Source organism: Topomyia yanbarensis, chromosome 2, assembly GCF_030247195.1.
Source record: "Topomyia yanbarensis strain Yona2022 chromosome 2, ASM3024719v1, whole genome shotgun sequence".
Taxonomy (NCBI): domain Eukaryota; kingdom Metazoa; phylum Arthropoda; class Insecta; order Diptera; family Culicidae; genus Topomyia; species Topomyia yanbarensis.
The window spans coordinates 464,482,877-464,501,931 of NC_080671.1; the positions used below are offsets into that span (position 1 = coordinate 464,482,877).

At 36.4% G+C, this 19,055-nt stretch overlaps 1 protein-coding gene and 1 long non-coding RNA gene across 9 annotated transcripts; one reads left to right on the plus strand and one right to left on the minus strand.

Annotated features, from left to right (window-relative positions):
- Positions 1–21: 21 nt before the first annotated feature.
- Positions 22–8,022, minus strand: LOC131686089 (pyrokinin-1 receptor). Of its 5 annotated transcripts, none has more exons than XM_058970234.1 (6): positions 7,371–8,022; positions 4,305–5,375; positions 3,800–4,020; positions 1,851–1,971; positions 897–1,091; positions 590–739 (listed from the first exon to the last, which is right to left on the minus strand). In XM_058970234.1, exons 2-6 carry the CDS (start codon positions 5,119–5,121, stop codon positions 726–728), a joined length of 1,368 nt encoding a protein of 455 aa, XP_058826217.1. In that variant the 5' UTR covers positions 5,122–5,375; positions 7,371–8,022; the 3' UTR covers positions 590–725. The 5 variants fall into 5 exon arrangements, with proteins under 5 accessions (XP_058826215.1, XP_058826217.1, XP_058826216.1 ...); XM_058970233.1 differs by having other exon boundaries at positions 615–837; XM_058970232.1 differs by having other exon boundaries at positions 22–1,091.
- A 5,017-nt stretch (positions 8,023–13,039) lies between these two features.
- Positions 13,040–15,984, plus strand: LOC131686101 (uncharacterized). Of its 4 annotated transcripts, none has more exons than XR_009304927.1 (4): positions 13,040–13,174; positions 13,239–13,302; positions 13,372–13,447; positions 15,054–15,984. It is a non-coding gene; the product is annotated as an uncharacterized LOC131686101 (long non-coding RNA). The 4 variants fall into 4 exon arrangements; XR_009304928.1 differs by having other exon boundaries at positions 13,051–13,174; positions 13,236–13,302; XR_009304926.1 differs by lacking the exon at positions 13,040–13,174 and having other exon boundaries at positions 13,229–13,302; positions 15,054–15,279; positions 15,337–15,984.
- The last annotated feature ends 3,071 nt before the right edge of the window (positions 15,985–19,055 follow it).

Consider the following 19,055-nt stretch of genomic DNA (forward strand, 5'->3'; position numbering starts at 1 on the left):
CAGCCATGTCAATATATATTTAAGACTATGCGATAAGTAAGAACTTGTTTTGAAAAGCTTAACAACTTCAATATGAAGCTTACTGGAAGCTGTTTTTATGCACCACGTTAAAGTAATCGAGAGCTTATGTCGTTTCAAAGTATCGATTACAATTTTTAACGAATTGCTTTCAACGGTAAGAACATGGTTTGATCCTATATGACTATACACATCATATTTAGTACATTTATTTCATACAAGTTTACTTATAATCAAAAACTATACTTTATTTTTCATTATTATTCGGTTATTTGAATTATCCCAAAAAAAATAATGTTAAGATCTCTGACAACGTGTAACAAAATTCAATACCAAAATTCAAATTGCCTGTCTGTGTATAATATTAGAATCATTAAAAAAATCCTCGGATTTATTTTCTCTTAACTTTATCTCATTCATATAGGCCTCCAGATCATCCTCTTCTTGTTTATCTTGAAACGTACCGAAATCAATATTAACATTTGCTATCGATGAAGCCGCTTTTTGCTCACTTCTTGAACTTTTGCATTGGCTGCATAGCACGGAACTGTAGAAATGGACGGCTGTTCGATGTCGCTGATGTTGGCTACCTTTTGTTGAAGACGCAACTTGAAAACATCTCAAAAAGTTCAGTCTGTTACGTTTTTGTAGTTTACTTCGCCTTATAGATATTTTCACTGGGTGGTTAGATATTTCGTCCAGATCCGTCATGTCATATGTCCTGTCGTACGTAGAAGACTGATTAGGATTTTCCTCCGAAGATATGACCGGTATTGGTTTTGGAAGAGTGGATGGACACATGCGACGGCAGATCATCTTCTTCGATGACCGAGACAACGAGTCATTCGACGAGAAAATTCTTAAACAGAGTTCCTTACCGTCAGTGTAGAGATCCAAATGAGCTGATAAGGTCATTCCTTTTGTTGGATGCAGTAGAATACGAGTATTTTCCCGTTCCGTTGCTCTCTCTTGGCAGTAAGGTTTTACAGAATGTCCACGGGATAGTGCTATGGAGTCAAGTGACTGTTTTTGAGTAGAGGATGAGTACAAACTGTCGTCTTGGATGGAATTGCCTAAAACAAACATATTTTGTATTTTTTCGATTGGGATAATTTTTTTGATTAGGATTAAAATAATGTTATATTCTGGTACACAATCGCTGTTTACTTTTTATGTTTGTTCAAAACTAACGTTACTTATAGGGCATAAAAATCTTATAAGATAGAAACGGTGTCCTTTGAATTGTTGTTTCAAACGTACATGTTTTAAAACGTGAATGGAACATGTAACTGTTTACTCCTTAAATAAGACTACGTTGAAATGAAGGTAAGGATGAAATTTCAGAACACGTAATTACCATTGCAAACTAATCCTTTATGTAACCTGCCTATTTTTAGTTGTCCTCTCATCTATTAGTACCCTTTACCTAAGATTATTCGCAACAGTTTCCACAAGACCCTCATGAATTATTTAATAGCATACGTAACTTCTTCGTTTTCTATTCAACGTTTGAGCGTGCGATACGGGTGCATGGAAACAGATACCGTTATCGTTTACGCTAGAAGCTTAGATAATGCCAACATTGATACACAAGGATGAGACGGTAATATATATAAACTTTCATCACCTGAAGAAACACTTAAATATCCCATCCCTAACGATGATGAAAATGTTCACCAAAAACTTTATTCCCTGATCGCTAATGAAAAACAAAATCCTTTTGATTAAAATTAGAATAATTCAATTTTATCTTCCTGACGAGTATATTGCATTCGAAAATATTCCTCTGAGGAGTTTTGCAAAAAAAAAGATCAGCACACCTAAATACGAACCTGAGAATTCAGAAGATTCTTTGTTTGAAGTTGGATGTCGCTCCCTTCGACACAGAGTTCGGTATGATCGCTCCTTACAGCGGGATTTCCGCGTAAAGTAACAGCCGTTGCCCAGCGTCTCCTAAACAATATAGACTGTAAATGAATCTTAAATAACAAGTTATCAAGTAGAACATGAAGCAGTGCTTCACATTAGTGTTAGCTGATCATAGAAGAAATGTACATTTAATTATAGTGCTATGAATGAGTAATGGAGCACGAAGGTTAAATGGTAGGTAAGGAATGATAAATGCTGAATTTTTATTTCAATTCATCCCTACTAGTCTAAGACTGCTCAGAAAAAAAACTTGAACCTACATTTTTTTCGCAAAATTGTATTGTAGAAATTGACTTCTGAACTACCACCAAGTGATGTTAGGCTTCGTACAAAACCTGTTCAAGCATTACTTCTTGATTTTGAATCGATTAGAAGTTTCAATAAAACATCTTTCAAAACTGAGAAATTAAAATATTCAGAGTTAGCATACTTTATATTCCCGTTTCTTTTATTTTGCTGTGATTTTTATGCATTTTCTAGCATATACTTCTAGTAAGCATTCAATGAGTGGATTGACCAAATATGTCCAATGCATAAAATAAAACGAGGGGCAGATAAAAAAGTACGCTGTCGATGAATAAAGTTCGCTCAATTATGACACGTAATAAGTACCTATTTTATCATCAATACTCACTTATGACACGTGTGAGTACGACTTTGATTTACATTTTAAGCAAAAAATCTCAATAGTTGGGAGATTAGTAGAGATAGAAACATCAATTGTCTTCTATTAATTGATTTGTGGGTTTCAAGATATGTAATATGTACGTGGAATACGACAATCACAAACTTTAAAAATCATTTTTCTCGAAAAGTGCTAAATGATGCATAAGATAGCATAAGATCATAAGATAGCACAACAGTAGTAACGCTGTAGTAAGTGAACCTATGAAATAGTGTATCTTGACATAATTTACATGTTTTGAAGAGATTTACATAATAGAGTGATAACACGCACGTTATGGAAGCTTTTGGACGGCTTTTAAAATGGAGATAATAATCGAAATGACCGAAGAGGAATAAAATATCTAAGAATAACATCAAGGAAACAAAATTAAAATTAGCGTTAATATCATAAATTACGTAACACTTTCAGGGAGGGAGGGGTAAGACAAAATGTGATATGTTAAGACATATGGAGGAAAGGGAGTAAACTAGAACTTTACATAATGTTTTACTGAAGAAAAAAAAGTTTTTCAATAATTACTAGGGGTGTGGGAAATGGAAATTTGTAACAATTTGTTGAATGAGACGAGGACGGACTCAATTTTGGGCAATTTATGCGTTACGTAATTTATGAATGATCCCTTATACGTGCAACAAAAACGTAGAAAGAGCAACATTATTTATAAATTTTCATGCATCGATAAATTTTGAACTAATGTTTATTCAGCGATATTATCCGGGGCGAATAATATTTCTACTGAACTTTATCAAAACATATCTGCTCGGTGTTGTCATTAAATTGAGCGTGTAGAAACTTGATTGATCTTAGGGCCAATCTTACGAAGCATGCCTATCTGATAGAGCCAAGCCAATGATGAACCACAGCACAGCTGAGTTTAGTCAGAGCTTGTGTATAAAGTAGATGATGTTGATGAAGCAAGTTGAAACGGGAGCTAGGTGTGAATTATACGCTGTGATTGGATGATTTCTCATCTGCGGTGAGCGACGTTCCAAAATGTTGTGATGATGGATAATATTGGGGGTGCAAAATGTCTTTATGAATATCCGCCGGGAGTATTAGTAGAAAAGGAAAACTATTCAACGCAGGAAAATTTTCGCTAGACATCAGGTGTTTTAGTGTTTCAGCAGAGTAATCATGCTAGTAAATATGGATCGAATAGCTTACCTTAAAAGCTTGACGGAACTTGTTGCTCATAATATTATAAAGTAGCGGATTGATACATGTCGACAGGTAATAGAGTATGCCGGATACGTAAGTAGTCACTACGAAAAATTTAAGTATCAGCGGATCCGTTGGCTGATGGTCCTTGTCTACTCCGTATATGTACACTAAACGTTGTGCATGGAAAGGGGCCCAACAGATAAAAAATGCAACCACGACAGCAACTGGAAAGGGGTACGTTAACACAAATTTGTTAGAATCATAAAAATATGGTGAGTATAATCGCACTTTTTCAAAAACTATGAACATTAAAGTACGCACTAAGCATCTCCGTAATATGTATAACTCAATGGCATTACAATGTACCGATTATATTTTACGATTGAATACCATTTTATTACTGAACCAAATGCTTCGAAGTTAGAGAATCAAATATTCAGTTGAATACTTGGTGCGTACGATATATATACATCAACATAAACAAAATGCTTCAGACACACAACATTACCTAGCATTTTCAAGACTCGCCGGGTACCCTGACTGGTTCCTTGCTGTCGGTTATTTGGGTAGGCATTGTTCCTTCGTTGTAGCGTCCCGTCGCGCTGCATCAATGCGGAGGACCGCAGTTTCAGTCCAATCAATGCGTATAGCACTGTTATGAGCGTCATTGGAGCAAAAAAGAAAAGAAATGTCGACAGCTCGAAAGAGTGATGAATAATTATCCGCTTCACGACGCACTGGTCTACACCCGACTGGTTTGTCACTCCAAATTGCAGCGCCTGCGGGACAGCGGATACAATCGCCACAATCCATATGGCGAAAATAAAACGGACAGCCCGGGAAAGCTTAGACATGGTATGGGACAAAAATGGATGACATATTGCGACATATCGCTCGATGGTGAATGCGGTGATTGTGAGAACAGTTGCATTCGCCGATGTTTCTGCTGCAATTCCGCGGACGATGCAAAATAGCTCACCAAAAATGTAAGGGTATTTACTCCAAATGAAGTAAATTTCCTGCGGCACTCCAGAAAATAATAGCAAAAAATCCGATATAGCTAAACTATAGAGGTAGTAGTTGGTAGCTGTGTGCATAGATTTGTTTTTGGAAATAACGATACAGGTGCTTATATTGCCGATCACACCCGTTATAAAAATTAGTACGTATATGATAGTGACAGGTACTACAACATAAAGTGGATCGCGTTTGGGGCCATAAATGTCCGTTAAATTCTCATCCATACTTCCATAGTTCAATAACGCCGCGTCAATCAGCATTGATCCGTCAGCATACGCTAAGTCTAACGTATTAGTGCTATTCATTATCACAGATGAAAGAGTTCTGTTTGCTAGACGAATTGCTGTGGTTCGGTATTTTACATTCGTTGTATTTGTACTGCCCTTCGTTATAAAATTTCTATTTATTCCTTGCAATTACAGTCTCATAGATATAATTGCATCAGTTGTCCTTCGTCGATGAAATCCTATAGCAAAATGACTTATATATCGTACTTTCGTATTTTCACTTAATTCATTAAATTGAACAGTCATCCATGTTATGTACTATACAGGTTGTACTAGAACGAAACAAACGTGAAATGGGAACAACTTTAATACAACAATAAAACCTATAAATCGTCACTAACAAGCGTATCTCTGCGTAAAAGGATAGGTAGTAAATAATCTTCAGGTGTTTCACTGTCCCATCTTGACAATAATCATTACGATTTATAGCCCTGTCTCTACCAAGCAAACGACCATTTATGTTGTTGATTTTCTTTTTCTTATATCATGGACCCATTTGATATAACCTATACTCGAGCACCGGAAATAAAAATATCAGTACCAGGTCCTCTAACTAAATTCCAAAAACATTAATCGGTACAAATTTATTCCGTTATTGATTGAACTGCTATTAACTCTATACGCTAGGAATGTCGAGTTAAACCAGTGCGCAATAATATTAGTTTCTCAGTAAGCTAGCTAATGAAACCGGTACTTATCCACTTGGTCGTTTCAAACATTCTTGCTTTATTCACGTGGACATTATCTACTCACAAATTTAACTGGATACTACTGCTGAATGCCCTTGTATATTGCGCTTCCGATGAGATATTAAGAAGCGCATTGCAAAGAAAAAAAAACGAAGGTATAAATGACGCGGTAATGAATAAGCACATTATTCCGATCTTTCATCTCAATCACACTGTAACTTCTTTACTGGTTTTATGTGACTTCAACTTGTTTTTCAAGACTTATAGAAATCATTACCATCGAGTTATTAGAATCCCGGCAATAATTGGCTAAAAAATCAGCATCTGTCAATAAAACCAGTCTCGGCGGCATTAACTTCATTAGCGCGATTTTCAATTGGCGAATAGTTCAACTCAGAGACTCAATGTTTAATAATATAACGACGAGAACAAGAAATGAAACGAAAAATATCTCTATTGATACACATGGTAAATAATGTTAACACAGGTACGATACATTGCTAAGCTAGTTTTCAAATGATGAAACGCAGATATTTCAGAGGAGTTCAGTTAATGTAAGTCATGTTAATCTAATAATCGAGAATATGACAACCTAAAAGAAGAGGTGCGTTGCTCTTCAGATCATGATTAATGAGAAGCTATTTTAGTGTCTCCTTCGAAAACAGCAACCAGAAAAGTTTTACGGGCATTTATTTATTCATTTTTTTTTTCGTGAATTCAAGTGGGTACACTCTTGAAGTAGTCCGAGTTGAACAGCTCTCGAACAATTGATGTATTTCTTAGGCCACTTTGCTTCTTGGAAATAAGTCATATACCCAATGCTTGCATGTATGGGATGCTAATTACGATTCTTAAGTGGGTCGGAAATATTCAACCCATGTACAAATTAGGTTTTAAAATCTACGTGACAAAGAGGAAAAAATCAACTTTGTTACATGTTAACTAGTGAAAAAGGAAAATTTCCTTAAATTACTAACATATCTTATAAGCATTTAGTGATCATCAATAATATTATACTAGTCATGGGTCAAATTAGGAAAGGTCCCGATGTTTCACAGTCGTTAAATTTTAACTCTATCCTGAGATGGATATTGTATACCTGGCTGTTTTAAAAAAGTTTCATTAGATGGCGGGCAACGTTTTATCAATTTCAGCATCACTTCAAATCTAAGAGAAGTAGTGAAGGGTTTTTAAGAAAATATTCTTCAAAAAAATAAAACGGAATTAGTTGAAAGGAATTACAAAACAAATTGCATTTTGAATTATCTTGAAAATATTAAATGAATGCAGATTTAACCAGAACGGAAAATAGGAGTACTTTTGTACATATCAGGCCTTCAATTTTTCAAAAAGTATATTTCTTGATACTCCAATAATGTTTTATGGTTCGGTCAGCATGATAACTCAATTTTCACCCTTGTACTGACCACACCCTTGACCATTAAACACCAAATTCTGCAAATCATCCTTACTTTTGATTTCGGATCAGAATCACACTATATTTGTATTCCACAAAATAATTAAATCTTTACACTACACAGAATTCAGCATAGAATGAGTTTAGGAACAGAATTTTACCTCCATTTCCAATAGAATCCTCCTTTGCCACTTAAATACAAGAAAGGTTTCATGCTTCGTACTAATCCAGTCAAGAATTCTAACAGGTAGTTATGAACAGATACTAAATTCTCGATAACTATTCTTATTGTTATTTACTTCTTGCTTCACGAAATTGGTCCAACTACTTGGAATCACTATCCCGCCCTACCGATTATTCTCAGATGTATTTGCACTGCTTTATTCACACATCTTTTGCAGTAAAGATTTATTAGTTTGACCGTAGATCACGTTGCTATTGTACACTTTTATCGTTCATTCCCATGCATTGGATGCAATCAAATCAGACGTCTAATATATTCCTGTTAGTAATGGCTTAATGCCATCAATTTTACGTTACAATTCTTCGAGAATTTCCTGCGATCGTCCACATAGGCTTGTCGAAAGCACTTTATTCCTGACTTGACACTGATTGGCATTTTAACCGAGTGCTCACGCACATGTCTAATTTGTAAATTGAAAAACACTGGCTCTCGTCACTGGTGAGAGGAAAAAATCTATCCACAAAGGCCATCCAAAACCTGTCCATTCGGTCAACGTTAAAAAAATCATTCCCAGACACTGTCGGACGGCCTCTGGAGAAACACCTGTGCGATATTCGATGGTCCGTGCTGTACTGAATACTAGCCTCAGTACGCTGAATTATGTTTGCCACTCACATCTGTGCCAGCGAGTTCATCTCTTTATCCACCGACACGAAATGATCGGCATGTTATGGCGCGCAGTGTTTCGACGGTGCATGAATCGATCGTGAATGTTTCTGGTTTCCGTTTTTTGTAATTGTAATTTCGTATTCGATAGTCGCATTTTAGTTTTCCTAAATGTTGAAAATACAGAAATTGACATTTCCCGCGCGCGCCCTATAACTACATAGATTACACTGCGCTTGTATGATGGAAACCATTCTGAAGCGAACTTTTCATGTTGTGTGGTATAGCATTTGAGTATTATTAATGCTGGGATTCAATTTGGTTGAACAACTGATTCAAGTGTTAAGACGAATGTATGTATGTGTACAAAAGGACAGTTTCTCGGAAATGGTTGAACCATTCTGTTCAAATTTAAGCTTGAATAAAATATGCAAATAAAAGTATTAACACACTTGGAGTGCTAAATCTACAATCTACATTTTCACTGGATATTTAAAATATCTATGAATGTATTGTCAACTATGACTTACATTAAAAAAAACATAATTTTTTTATTTTAGATATCATACTATATTTCATCTATACAGATATTGATGTGGATACGGATATGTATTTGTAATATTTGTATAGCTGAAATACAGCACGGTATTTAAAATTAAAAAAAGGATTCTATACTTTTATGTTATTTAGTTTATTTTCACGATCATTGTACTACCGTTGTATAATAATACATAGTAATTATAACATTATCGGTTCGTGTATAATTTGAGGTATGCATAAATACACTTTTAAAAAAATAATTATTTTAATTAATAACAATAGCAGGACCAAAATTTTAAACTACAAAAATTCTTAGAAATAGTATCGCATTTACACCATTTATGAAAATCGGTAAAACCCACCGCATGTGATATAGTCTTCGAATTTTAAGGAACAGGCAATGGTTTTAGGCATTTTCTAAATTTGAAAAAAAAATGCTTTTCATAAATTTTAATAATTATTCATTGCCTTACATATTCTGAGCCACAGTCGTTTCACGAATCAGCGAAAACCGTTTAATCTGAAATAGCAGGAATTCACAAGGTGCCCTATCCATGCAGTAGTATTTAATTAATGCTCAACAATCTACCACACACATTATTCAACAATTACTGCCATGCATACGCGAAACTGATGGTATCCATGCTGTGAGTACAGAAAATACACTATCGTTGAGAAAAGAAGGCAGGGGATCATTAATGTCGATTCGTTAAGATGTTTGAGGCAAAATTAGATAGTAGATGTATAATAAATGTGTTTTACTAATTGTCTGTTCGTTGCACACTGAGCCACAGATGAGACCTAGCTAGATAAAATAAAAAGCTTACTAAACTTGCATTCAGATGTTATTTGTTCTTGTCGAACATATAACAACAATCATAATAACAGGCCGAAAATATATAAGCATACTTTTGAAAACAGATGATGTTCGTGTCAAATATGTGAAAACGATTAATGGTAAATGTTTAATCATTTTATGTGCGGTGTTGAATTTACAACAACAAACAATTTTGCCGAAGGCATCAACTTTCCACAGCTAATCCTGATTTCAAAGAACAATTGTTAAGATTATTCGTCTATATTGATATTTTAACGCTTCAAACGTATAACATACTGTTATATTTAAGCTTGCCCGTTATTCATCATTGGTCTCTGAAAGAAAAGTGTTGTGCAATAATTTTATATGACGTAGTATACACGTATCTACAAGTAACCAAAACGGATACAGTTATCATTGTTCTGGAGCAGCACAAAAAGACGAAAGCAATTTCATGGGTGAACACGGCACAATGAATCTCATTCATTTCTAATCATTTTATTTGGTAGACAGTCTAATTTTAAATTCAAACAAAGTTTTCCTTTCCTACGCTCGAAAGATTGCCGACATTCTCGCGATATCGAAACGAGCTTCAAATAGAAGTAAGCTTATTGTGTCCTGGTTTTACATGGTAAAAGGTTTTATATTGCTATCATTGCAGATGTTGTGAAATATCAACAAAATGTATATGATAAATCAAGCTTCAGATACCAAGCTTCAAAAAAAACTTTTTCGTTTTCTCAGTAGAATTAAGTGTAAATTGCTCTATTCGTGGTGTAGATAAAAACTTTGCCGTTTGATGACGTGTTTTACTTCGGATTCGAATTTACTTAGTTAAGAAAGTTGTTTGATGTGGCATAAGGGGTCGTACATGTATGCTTTGAGCCAATCATAATTGACATGGTTTTGATCCTTGCTTCCCACCTACGATTCGAAGAAAAAGAACTGTTAGTTGTTTGTACGCCCAGAATCATTTCAACTACCTACGGTGCGTGTTGCATTCATACAGGATGACTAGAAATTGCGTTCGGCCCGGTAAAAGGTGAAATAGATCGAATTCTTCAACAACAATAAAGTTCGTTGAAATATAACCTAAAACTACTCAAACGGTCCCTTTTCCATTGAAAGAGTGAAGAATATACTCGGAATGATTGAAAGCGGAGAGTTGTACAAATGCACTTTGTTTTTTCTATCCGTAAGGTGGAATTGAGTTGCAGACTCTTAACACATGGATTAGCAAGATGTAAAAAAAATGCAGCCAAAATAGCACGAGGGTTCTGTGAGGGGGACTATATGGGGAAGGCCATGCAAAGCTTATCTGCCCTTGTATGCAAAAGTGTTTTTAAGCTCGCTACGAAAATCTGCATCTTTCAGTACAAGCATTTCAAATAAAAATAAAAAATGATCTGTTGAAACGCGAAAAACGATGCGACGAAAGCATGCTTTTACCCGCACCATGCAAGATAATAATTGATTTCCTGAAAAATTTACTCGATGGCGTTTACGTCACTTTTGCATACAAGGACAGTTATGCGATCTTCCGTGATGCCAGTTTGTATTCATGGTGGTTAGTTTTACTGTTTTTCTATCCGCAAGTCTATGTGTAAAGCGTCTGTAGTAAAAACTATTTTGCATAAAGCCATAATCCACTTTAGTAAGATGGGTTTAAAGTTTTGCGTTCCGCTTATTGGCATATGCATACGGCAACCGTCGTGATCACCTTATAGACGTTAAATTAAAGTGACCAGACCTCCCGGATTAGGCTGGATGGATTTCGAAGTCTTGTCCCGCATTTGTCAAAATGTGGACTTTTGTTCCAAAATACCCATATTGTACATTCATATTGTTCCAATCACACATAAAAATTTTGATTCGTGCTGCCAAATCTCCCAACTGCGTGGAGAATATGCAAATTGAGTCCAGATTGCCACAGTGCCCTTTTCGACTTCTAATAGGACCCAGATTATAGTTTTGTTCCAGTACCAGGAGAAACTGGAAGTACTCCGAAGAAAGTCGTTCCTGTACTCACATCTTCTCTTTTTTCTTCTTCTGGTAGCAAACCGGAGTAAAATGGAGCAAGAATTTGTTGCTCCTGTTTACTCCGGAGTGACTTTAGTTTTGAAGCTTTTTCGATATTTCGGTATTTAATAAGTTAACATACAGCAGTGAGCACATCCAGTCAATAGAAATGCTGTTTTTGGGAAACCTCCTCCAATCCTATGCAACAATCACTGTGCGATAGGTTTTAGTCGGGTACTCGTAACCGTGAACAAGACGCGTGCGTTGCTGGGTTACAGCGGTCCAACTACTAAAATACCATAGGTACATATAAACATAATTGAAATAATTACTAGAGGCGCTACTGTAAGGAATCACCAACTAGTATCTGTAGTAAGTATTTACTTTATGATATAACACTGTTCTGATGCATAATGTAAACTTTCAATAGCAAAAATGTCGAATATTACAGAGAAAGTGGTGATTTTGCAAGGTTAAATTAGCATTTCACCTCGAGCACAATGTTATTCAATAAATATCAAATATTGGAGAAAAAATATTACTTTACAAAACCATGCATATGTTTTTACGCACAAATACCATGTTTCGTTACAAATTAAAACTTATTTATACTGTTGGGAAAAATAGGAAGACTTGAAGTAACATACAATGATTTATAATAACATAAAACAAAATAGCAATAATTATTTCCAAATCATGAGCAACATTTTTCACATACAAAATAACAGACACTTTAAGAACTTGAAAACTTTTTCTTATGTCTTTTCTAGCATATTTGTTAATAATGGTTCAATCCCCTTTTACGTTTGATGAAAATCTGCTACCTAAGGAATGAAAAGCTGCTGTCTTAGGAAAGTTAGTGATTGTGGTTGTGGATATATTGCCCAAACTTTTCCAACTCCGGTACACCAAACGAAAACTTCCGTTATATGGTGGAAACAAAAGTAATCGCTAGCATAGAGAATATATTTATTATGGATGTCGACAACTACTGGGCCGTGAAAGGAATTTAATCGTTATTTTCTGCAATGCAGAGACCATGTGGTAGGGAGCGGCGTGGTTTGAATCTTTCGCGATTTTTTTTTCGGAGGAGAATGAAAGAAGTTTATTTCACAATTGAACCAAGAAAGAAATTCCAAGAAACAGGCTAACTCGTGAAAACGAAACTTTCATTCGGATTATTTTCAGCTAAAGAATGGACTTTGTAACGCAATAAAAAAGTATATGGAACTTCAGAACCAGTTTTTTTTAAGGCTGATTGTTGAACCATTCCAGGTTGTTTTTGAAAATCTTTCAATTTCACTATAGCTCATCTGTTATAGTTTCACTTGAAACGTCTAGGTTTTTGCGTTTCAACTAGTGCCATGACAAAGTCGAAACGCAAACAATTAACCACACCGAGTAAAATATCATAATTCCTCTTACACAGTGTATATGCCTGTTATCGGACACAACTGGTCCGCGCGCACCTCTACTGCTACATGCCTTGGTCCGCACTCTGCACGCATCGAACCGTAGAAAGCCAACCCACTGGGCTCGTAGCAGGTATAGACACCTGTCAAGTGTCACTTCGGCAGGTATAGACTTATGTGATTTGTCACCCAGGGTGAGTAAGCAAAAAGTCCAAGTTCAACACCGTGTGAGGTTCGTTATCCTTTGAGATAGAAGTTTAGTTTAAAATTCAAATACTACCTAAATATCGATAAAATTAAATCCACAGGAGTGACACTATTAGCTAGGTAAAACTCTAAAACATAGGTATTCTGGGATATATTCATATATTTACAATTATCTAACTAGCAGGGTACTGCCCGCACGAGATTTTGTGCTCTAACCTAACATTTACTCATCATTGCGCTACTACGAGGTGAGAAACTAACTAAAAACTACTGGAATATCTTCTAAATACTTACAACTAAATACTTACAAACTACAGGATATAGTCCGTGGCCAATAAACACCTGAATTGCTGGCAAGACATCCGGCTACGAACACCTTAAAAGGAACTAAACGTAAGTCGAAAACTTATGATCTTAATGATTATTCTTATATACAATTATATCTAAGTTTATAACTAAACAACATATATAACTAAAATTTAGAAACTTACCAACGAACTTACCATGTTAAAACCTTTGATCCTATACAGGAAAATTACAATCTCTCTCTGTCTAATCGAAACCATACGTCGGTTGTTTTATTTACTGGAGATTGTAGTTTCGGAATAATCCCTAAAAGCAAGTTGACTGAAACTGTCAACAATGCCTCTTATGTTACTTAATTCGTTTTTATTATATATTATTAGTTCGAACGTTTACTTCACAAACGATGTAAAAAATGTTTGGAAATGTGTTCATGAAAATATAAAAACATAATTGACGAAATAGTTTCTGAAATATTGAATTACTATTAAAAAGACACTTACATATTATCATTGCACTATATGCTAAAATGTGCAAAGAAATCTACCCGGAATACAATGAAATAACATAAGTTGCGTTACTACTATTTTGGCCGTGCTAACCGCCATCGATTCTATATTTCTTTATTATTATCACGAGACCAAACAACTGAATTTTCACTCAAATTGCCAATAATTTTTCACGTCCATGTGTTGCACGTTAGCAAAACATTTTTATTTTAGTCCAGCTCACATGCGATACTGGCGAAGTAAAATAAACATACACTAATGGATGCCAACTCCGATGGCGACGCATTTTTTCGTTCTTTTCACTTTACATATTTTACTTCGTGATTGCAATCTTTCCCCGACCTAACCTGAACGCACATTGATAACTTTCAACAATGGCCACATAAAATCTCGGACAGAACACTTTGGTTATAATAAAATAAATCCAGGAACACGCGATGGTACGCTTAGAAAAGAACAAATAAAATATTTATTAGGTCAACAAACTAACCCTGCCAGTTTCCCAACGCTATGCAGACACGCCACAAAACTGAATAAAACTACCGGAACTAACACAATATTTGCCGTCAATATCGACATGAGTCTTACCGACCGGTCCCTCCCATGTGGCCCAAAACATATACAATTTCTCGCAGGGAAGGTTCTCAGACATTCCCACCAGCGGGCCCTCTGCCCTGCTCCACAGAGAGTGATTACCCGCAATCCTAGACAATAGAAAATCTAGCCCATCGAGCACGAAGATATTCCATTATGGAACGAGGAGTATTTGGAACCTAAAAACACCGCATTTGTTTCGAAGAAAGTGAAATGTATTATATAATTCAAGTATCCCTTGCAACAAGTTCTATGAATACAACAATAATGTACCATTATAACACGTTACAGTTTAGTCATGTGACACTCCTCACACATGTTTTCGTTATCTACTATGCCGTGCTTTAGTAACTCTATCAAACTGAAAAATACAATTTTGTCGCAAACCAGCTATCGTCAAACCAAAAACTACAGATGCTGATCACATATTATGCTAAACTACAAACGATTGCTCAATCCAGTATCTATTGATCGATAAGATTTATTACATTTATCTACTATTCTATCTTATTGATAAGGTGATCGTTGTTTGGTTTGGCGATAACTCAATCATTGCTTTACTTTGTGTTGATCGCATTAATTTTATCTTGCAGATAATATAGTAATACTCTATGTCAAACACTTGACACAGAAATAAGTTTCAACAATGTGCTAAAAGGCTGCTAAAGTGCTGTGTCGCGAGAAAATCGCCTGAGTCGAGCTGAACTTCAAAGCTGCTGCATGCGAAAAAACCAGCCTACAGAAAACCTAGCCGCTGATGCCATAGTAAAACCAGACAATCCGCTTTAGCTCCTACTCCGACAAGCCCGTTTTGATTGGGTATGAAGTATTTTCTCACATACACCTCTCTTATACTAGTGTCAGTTTCATCTTCAGTTCACTTTCTTCCGCTAATTCTGTAAGCATCCTTAAAAAACGAGCCAGACAAATTCAGTATGCTACTATAATTTACACATCGACATCATTGGCGTTGATTGCAGAGCAGTGGAAGAGGCATTTTTGTCTTTCAAAGGGGAGGTCAAGATAATTGGTCTATAGACTCTAACAAAGTACATGGTAGTTAGTACAGAGCGAGGCAGATACTCTCTATTAGTCTGTACGGCCATATGGCAAGGGCGTTTAAGCAAGCAGACTATCGAGCGCTCGTTGTGTTTGAGAGACGAATTCTGCGTTCAATACTCAGCAGCACAGTAGAAAATGAAGAATGGCACAGATCCATGAATAACAAGCTGCACCGAGTATATCAACATGGTGACATTTGGGGGCTGATACAACACGGTTGGCTACAGTGAACTGAACATGTAGCGAGGATGCCAAAAGAGAGACCAGCTAAAGTTGCGCTCAGAAGTGAATCTAGAAGAAATCGTCGACTTCGGGCAGACCCCACAGTAAATGGTTGTGTGCAATCGAAAAAGATGCGCGTGCGTCAGAAGTTCAAGTATACTAAAGATTGGCGGCGCCAGATCGAATATCTATGTTTTAAAAATAATATATACATAAGTACATTATGTGAAATTACCAAATAAAAACCTATTTTAATCCACCTAGCGGTGCAATTGTGCCTTTCTCAATCATGAATCACGAGAATGTGTGCGCTGTTTATATTAATTAAAAGCTTTTAAATGCATATATTGCATTTTATTATTGTACATCACATGACAACTATATACAGGAAAATAAATCATTATTCGAGTTCTAAAATTTTGAAGAAGAAAAAACAGCCACGGTAATATTGAACTGAAAAAAAAGGTGCAAAATTCGGCAAAGTCCCAAAAAGCCGATTTTTACAAAAAAAAAAAATTTTCGAGATAACATAAAATCTCGACGTTTCATGCATTTTAAAGATGTTTGGCATCAAAAATACGAATTCGATTTCTGAAAAAAAAATTTCCTTTGAAAAAAAATTTGAGTTCCGGCTTATATGGGAATTTCATATGTGACCGGACGATTTAGTCTATATTTCCGGCCCCATATAAGCGATCCGTACGAAATTTTATAAACATCTGTGGGGATATTATAGCTATCATTTGGGACTAAGTTTGTGAAAATCGGCCCAACCATTTCCGGGAAACTGATGTGAGTTCGTAAATTTTGAAAGATGGCCGCTTTTCCCGGGCACTTCCGGAACCGTCTATGGTGGTCAATGTAGTGAACGAAAGTTTGGTTGGCCGTCGGTGACCTAGAACAGCAAATTTAAGTTGTTTGAGAGACATTTTAGCGAAATTTTTACCTTTTTTGCTTTCATCGGAGTATCGGTTTGAATCACAATTTGCTATGTGATCGCACGCCACAACCTATAACTCCGGAACCGGAAGTCGGATCGGGATGAAATTAAATAGCCATTTACGGGGACGCAATACTTTTCATTTGAGGCCAAGTTTAGTCGAATCGGTCTAGCCATCTCCGAGAAACCGATGTGACTGTTATTCTGGATTTAGATACTTCCGCCGGGGCTTCCGGAACCGATGATGGTGGCCAATGTGGCCAAATAGACTTTGAATGGATGTTAGTGACCTAATACTACAAATCGAAGCAGTTGTGGTCATATTTTCGAAAAAATTTCACCTTTATGCATTCATTGCAGAATTTATTAAAATCGACATTTTCTGCGTGTCAAAATCGGTTCAGCCATCTCTGAGAAAAATGAGTGACATTTTTGGTAACATACACACACACACATACGCACATACACACACATACATACATACACACATACATACACACACAGAGACATTTGCCGAACTCGACGAACTGAATCGAATGGTATATGTCACTCGGCCCTCCGGGCCTCCGTTAAAAAGTCGGTTTTCAGAGCAATTGCAATACCTTTCTATTGAGAAAGGCAAAAATTTCACCTTTTTACATTCATCGCAGAACTCGTTAGAATCGAGATTTGCTGCGTGATCGTACGAATCACCCTGTAATTCAGGAACCAGAACTCGGATCCACACAAAATTCAACAGCAGCTGATGGACCTTCCATTTAAAATCAAGTTTGTCAAAATCGGTTCAGAAAATTCCGAGAAACCGATGTGGACAAATCAACAAATTTTGTTTTGTAACCATACTCTTCAACTCGTAATCCGGGACAAGATGTCGGTTGAAAATCAAATTCAATAGCAACCTATGGGAATAGTATACCTTTCATTTGAATCTTAGTTTGTAAAAATCGGTTCAGCCATCTCCAAAAAACCGATGTGGACATTTTGTTAACAAATCCGCACATACACACATACATACATACATACATACATACATACATACATACATACATACACACATACATACACACAGATATTTTGCGATTTCGGCGAACTGTGTCGAATGTTATATGAGACTCGGCGCTCCGGGCCTCGGTTAGAAAGTCGGTTTTTGGAGCAATTGCGTAACCTTTCTATATGAGAAAGGCAAAAGAATAGTATTTAATTAGCTTAATCAGCATGAGTTACATGTTATCTTCATGTGATTATATTTTGAAATGTTGGTGGAATGGGTTTAAAAGTGGTGGGAATGCGGGGTTAGTAGAGTGGGAGTGGAGGATGCGTCAGAAATCCTTCATCTTATTTTGGTATACGGGGTGGATGAAGGAAATGCGGGCGTGAGGGTGGTCCAAGGGGACGGTAGTGATGAAGGAGGGAAATGTAAGGGCAAGGCGGGGGGGGGGGGGGGCGGAGGGGCTCTGATGCAATACTCAGCTGCATATTTTGCCTTCCATTTGAAACTTGGTTTGAGAAAATCGGTTCAGTCATCACCGAAGAACCGATGTGACTTTATTTGTGGAATATGCCCTGAATTCCGGACTTCCGGAATCGTCGATAGCGGACAATATATTCAAAGAATGTTTGATTGGCAATCAGTGATCTAGATCTGCGATTAGAAGTAATTTGGTGACCATTTCAATAGTTTTTAGCCTCTGAGGTATTACGATTGTACCGATTTATATGGGAAATTCCAGTGTATCCTTACTAACACCCCTGTAACTCCGGAAGCAAGAGTCAGAACAGAATGAAATTCAGCAGCGATCAATGGTATCACTGTATCTTTCATTTGAAATCAAATTTGTAAAAATCAGTAGAGAATTCGTTGGGGAATGGGTGTGATATTAGCTTAAAAACTTGGCGGGTTCCCCGGGGGCGTCATGAACTGTCATAGGTGGCCAATGTGGTCAAAGCTGCTTTGATTGATCATTAGTGATCCAGACCCGCAAACTAGAGTAATGTTACATCAATTTTAATATGTTTTACATCATTTGAACATCATGGTGGTACCAGTTTATATGGGAATTTGCTGTGTGACCGCACTCTTCAACCCGTAGCTCCAGAACCGGAAGTCGGATCAACTAAAAATTCAATAGCAGCTTATGGGAGCGTTATACCTTTCATATGAAACTAAGTTTGCGAAAATCAGTTCAGCCATCTCTGAGAAAATTGTGTGAGTTTAAATGACACACACACATACACACTAGGGTGGGACAAAAATTAGATTTCAGCTCCGAGCAACTTTTTAGTTACTATTTGGGTCCTAGAACAACTGTGCAAATTCTTAGCTCAATCGATGAAACTATATTTTTGCGCCCACTGTTTAAAGTTTACATGG

Coding starts and splice junctions, on each gene's coding strand:
- LOC131686089 (XM_058970232.1), bottom strand. CDS start 5,121: ATGAATAGCACTAATACGTTAGACTTAGCGTATGCTGACGGATCAATG. Junction 4,021..4,304: donor GCGAGTCTTGAAAATGCTAG/GTAATGTTGTGT, acceptor ACCCCTTTCCAG/TTGCTGTCGTGGTTGCATTT. Junction 1,092..1,850: donor AGAATCTTCTGAATTCTCAG/GTTCGTATTTAG, acceptor TGTTTGTTTTAG/GCAATTCCATCCAAGACGAC.